The 3,238-nt window shown below is 34.9% G+C and overlaps 1 protein-coding gene across 1 annotated transcript; it reads left to right on the top strand.

Annotated features, from left to right (window-relative positions):
* The first annotated feature begins 2,660 nt into the window (after positions 1-2,660).
* LOC132190806 (uncharacterized) lies at positions 2,661-3,035 on the top strand. The gene has a single exon (XM_059605845.1). The coding sequence runs from the start codon at positions 2,661-2,663 to the stop codon at positions 3,033-3,035; it is 375 nt and encodes a 124-aa protein (XP_059461828.1).
* Positions 3,036-3,238: the final 203 nt, after the last annotated feature.

The following is a 3,238-nucleotide window of genomic DNA, read 5'->3' as shown; positions in this document are numbered from 1 at the left end:
TATTTTGTTTAGTATGTTTTAAGTTAATCTTTTTATTTGTCTTTAGTTTTGTTTCTTTTGACTTGCTTTTGTGTTTTCTTATGGGAATGACCCCGTATTTGCACATCATAGATGGTTTTTGAATTGCAAGGTATCAATATATTTTCACTTAAAACTGAGATGAATTATTTTACGGTTTAGATTTTATTTTGTTATATTTAACAGTGTAAAATCTTTCCATAAGGTATCAATATATTCATCATATAATATATATACACTATTAGATCTGTAAAATTTAATATGAATTATGAAATGAGAATTAACTCTTCAAATTAGTCCATATGTAACAACTAACCAAATGGCAAATATATACAATTTAAAATCTTTCTTTAGGAGGATGGAATCGACGGTGCATATTGTGTCACTTTATTTCAAAATTTTAAATAATGCAGTGATATATATATACACAATTTTAGTAGATGTTATTGGGCAGCAATAAAATATATATATATATTTGAGCTTTTCTGCATGGGTGCGGTCGATTGCAATAACAGAAAGTTGGAATCAAACTTTCTGTTACTGCGATCGCAATAACAGAAAGTTTGATACCAACATTCTGTTACTGCGATCGATCGCACACAATGTGCGATTGATCGCAGTAACAGAAAGTTTGATTCCAACTTTCTGTTATTGCGATCGGTCGCACCATGGTTACGATCGATCGCAGTAATCGAATATTGGATTTCAACATTCTGTTACTGCGATCGATCGCACATTGTGTGCGATCGATCGCAATAACAGATGGATTATTTTTTTTTATTTTACTACGGACTCTTTAGGGTCGACAAAAGTCGACCCTAATACATAAGCATTAGGGTCGACTTTTAGAGTCGACCCTAATGATGTATCTTCAGCGTCCACTTAGAGTGGACGCTATTAGTCATCTATTTTAATTTTTTTAACTTTTTTTTATTTTACTACGGACTCTTTAGGGTCGACTTTTGTCGACCCTAATAAATACGCATTAGGGTCGACTTTTAGAGTCGACCCTAATGATGTATCTTCAGCGTCCACTTAGAGTGGACGCTATTAGTCATCTATTTTAATTTTTTTAACTTTTTTTTATTTTACTACGGACTCTTTAGGGTCGACTTTTGTCGACCCTAATACATACACATTAGGGTCGACTCATAGAGTCGACCCTAATGATGTATCTTCAGCGTCCACTTAGAGTGGACGCTATTAGTCATCTATTTTAATTTTTTTAACTTTTTTTTATTTTACTACGGACTCTTTAGGGTCGACTTTTGTCGACCCTAATAAATACGCATTAGCGTCGACTTTTAGAGTCGACCCTAATGATGTATCTTCAGCGTCCACTTAGAGTGGACGCTATTAGTCATCTATTTTAATTTTTTTAACTTTTTTTTATTTTACTACGGACTCTTTAGGGTCGACTTTTGTCGACCCTAATACATACACATTAGGGTCGACTCTTAGAGTCGACCCTAATGATGTATCTTCAGCGTCCACTTATAGTGGACGCTATTAGTCATCTATTTTAATTTTTTTAACTTTTTTTATTTTACTTCGGACTCTTTAGGGTCGACTTTTGTCGACCCTAATACATAAGCATTAGGGTCGACTTTAAAAGTCGACCCTATTGAACTTTTTTTGTGATTTTTTTTTGTTTTTTTTTTTTTTCCCAGCTTATAGCGTCCACTTAAGTGGACGCTATTTATTAATTATTAGGGTCGACTATTATGGACCCTAAAAGTTTTTTTTTTGCCGCTTAAATTTTTCCCGCCCCTCGGATAATTCCCGCGCGTGTATTAGGGTCGACTTATTAGCGTCCACTATAAAGTGGACGCTAATAGTGCAATTTTCGACCCATTATTAGCGTCGGCTATTAGGTGGACGCTAATACTGAACTATTAGGGACGACTTTCAAAGTCGCCCCTAATAGTTGAGTATTAGGGGCGACTTTTTAGTCGCCCCTAATAAGTCGCCCCTAATGAACAACTTTCTTGTAGTGAATTTAACACGTCAACAATTACTTACTTGTTAAACTATATTGTCAAAAACTATTGACGTGGCAGTTAAACACGTTAGTAATTATTGACGTGTAAAATTGCCACGTCAAAAATTTCTAACATGGTAATTTTATATTGACGTGTTGAAATTTAACACGTCAATAATTAGTGACGTGGCACAAATTTGTTTACGGTAGCCACGTCAGAAATTGATAGTTTTTTTATAGTGTTGCCAACATCAATATTTTTCCTATATTTTTTTCATCTCATCTTAAAAATAAATTATTAGATCTGTGAACTTATATAGACTCTACATAAGTCAACCATAGACCTCACAAACTTCATGATTAATCTATTGAATTTAAGAAATAAAAAAAAATATAAATAAATTATTAGCACAAATATTGAAACTATTTTCTTGACTTAAAAATACAACGTACTAATTTGACAGCTCAGCCATTACCGACACATAACGGTCATATAATGTTGTATTATAAAATTAATTATTGCTAATTCAGCAGCAAATGACATCCGTGTCCCCCAAGCAACCCTCTACCGCGTTCAACAATTCACTCACTTTGTCTATAAAAACCCATAAAATCCACACATTTTTTAACCAAAACAGCAGCTGCCGGAAAAAACCAAGAAATGGGTGGAGAGAGGCGGCTAGGCGGCCGCCTGAAGAAGGCAGTGAGGAAATTAAAACTTTTGCTCAGCTGTAACATAAGGAGATGGTGCTTGGGTGGTTCGAATATTGGTAGTTTTTCCTATAGGCGCCGCTTAAGCTTTGATGATCGTCTGGGATTGCGTGGATGCATTGAGGATGATAAATCCGACGGAGGAGATCGTCCGGCGACTCGGAGTATTCAACGAGCCACCAGTTTTGCTTCGGATGATGATATTGATAAGCGGGCGGAGATTTTCATTGCAAATTTTCGCCACCGGCTTCGTTTTGAAAGGCAGGTTTCTTTGGAGCTAAGTTACTGTAGATCCAGAGGGAGTAGTTTCAATGGCGGCCTATAGGAATTATTGCAAGTGTGATAAAGAACAAAGGAGGAACCATTTTTTGAGTCTGTTCTTTCCTTTCTTTTTCTTTTATTTATTTATTTATTTTTATTTTTTGAGTTTTTTGGGGTTATAGATTTGTTGCTTGTAATTGTTTAATCATTAATAAAGAGTACTCACAAGCGATTATTCAAGAAAATTGTTCATCAAAGCTGAGAGTA

This window comes from Corylus avellana, chromosome ca8 (assembly GCF_901000735.1).
Source record: "Corylus avellana chromosome ca8, CavTom2PMs-1.0".
In the NCBI taxonomy this organism is placed as follows: Eukaryota; Viridiplantae; Streptophyta; class Magnoliopsida; order Fagales; family Betulaceae; genus Corylus; species Corylus avellana.
This window is presented reverse-complemented; position numbering and strand designations above follow the sequence as displayed.

Excerpts from the sequence above, each read along its gene's own strand:
- LOC132190806 (XM_059605845.1), top strand. The coding sequence starts at position 2,661 with ATGGGTGGAGAGAGGCGGCTAGGCGGCCGCCTGAAGAAGGCAGTGAGG.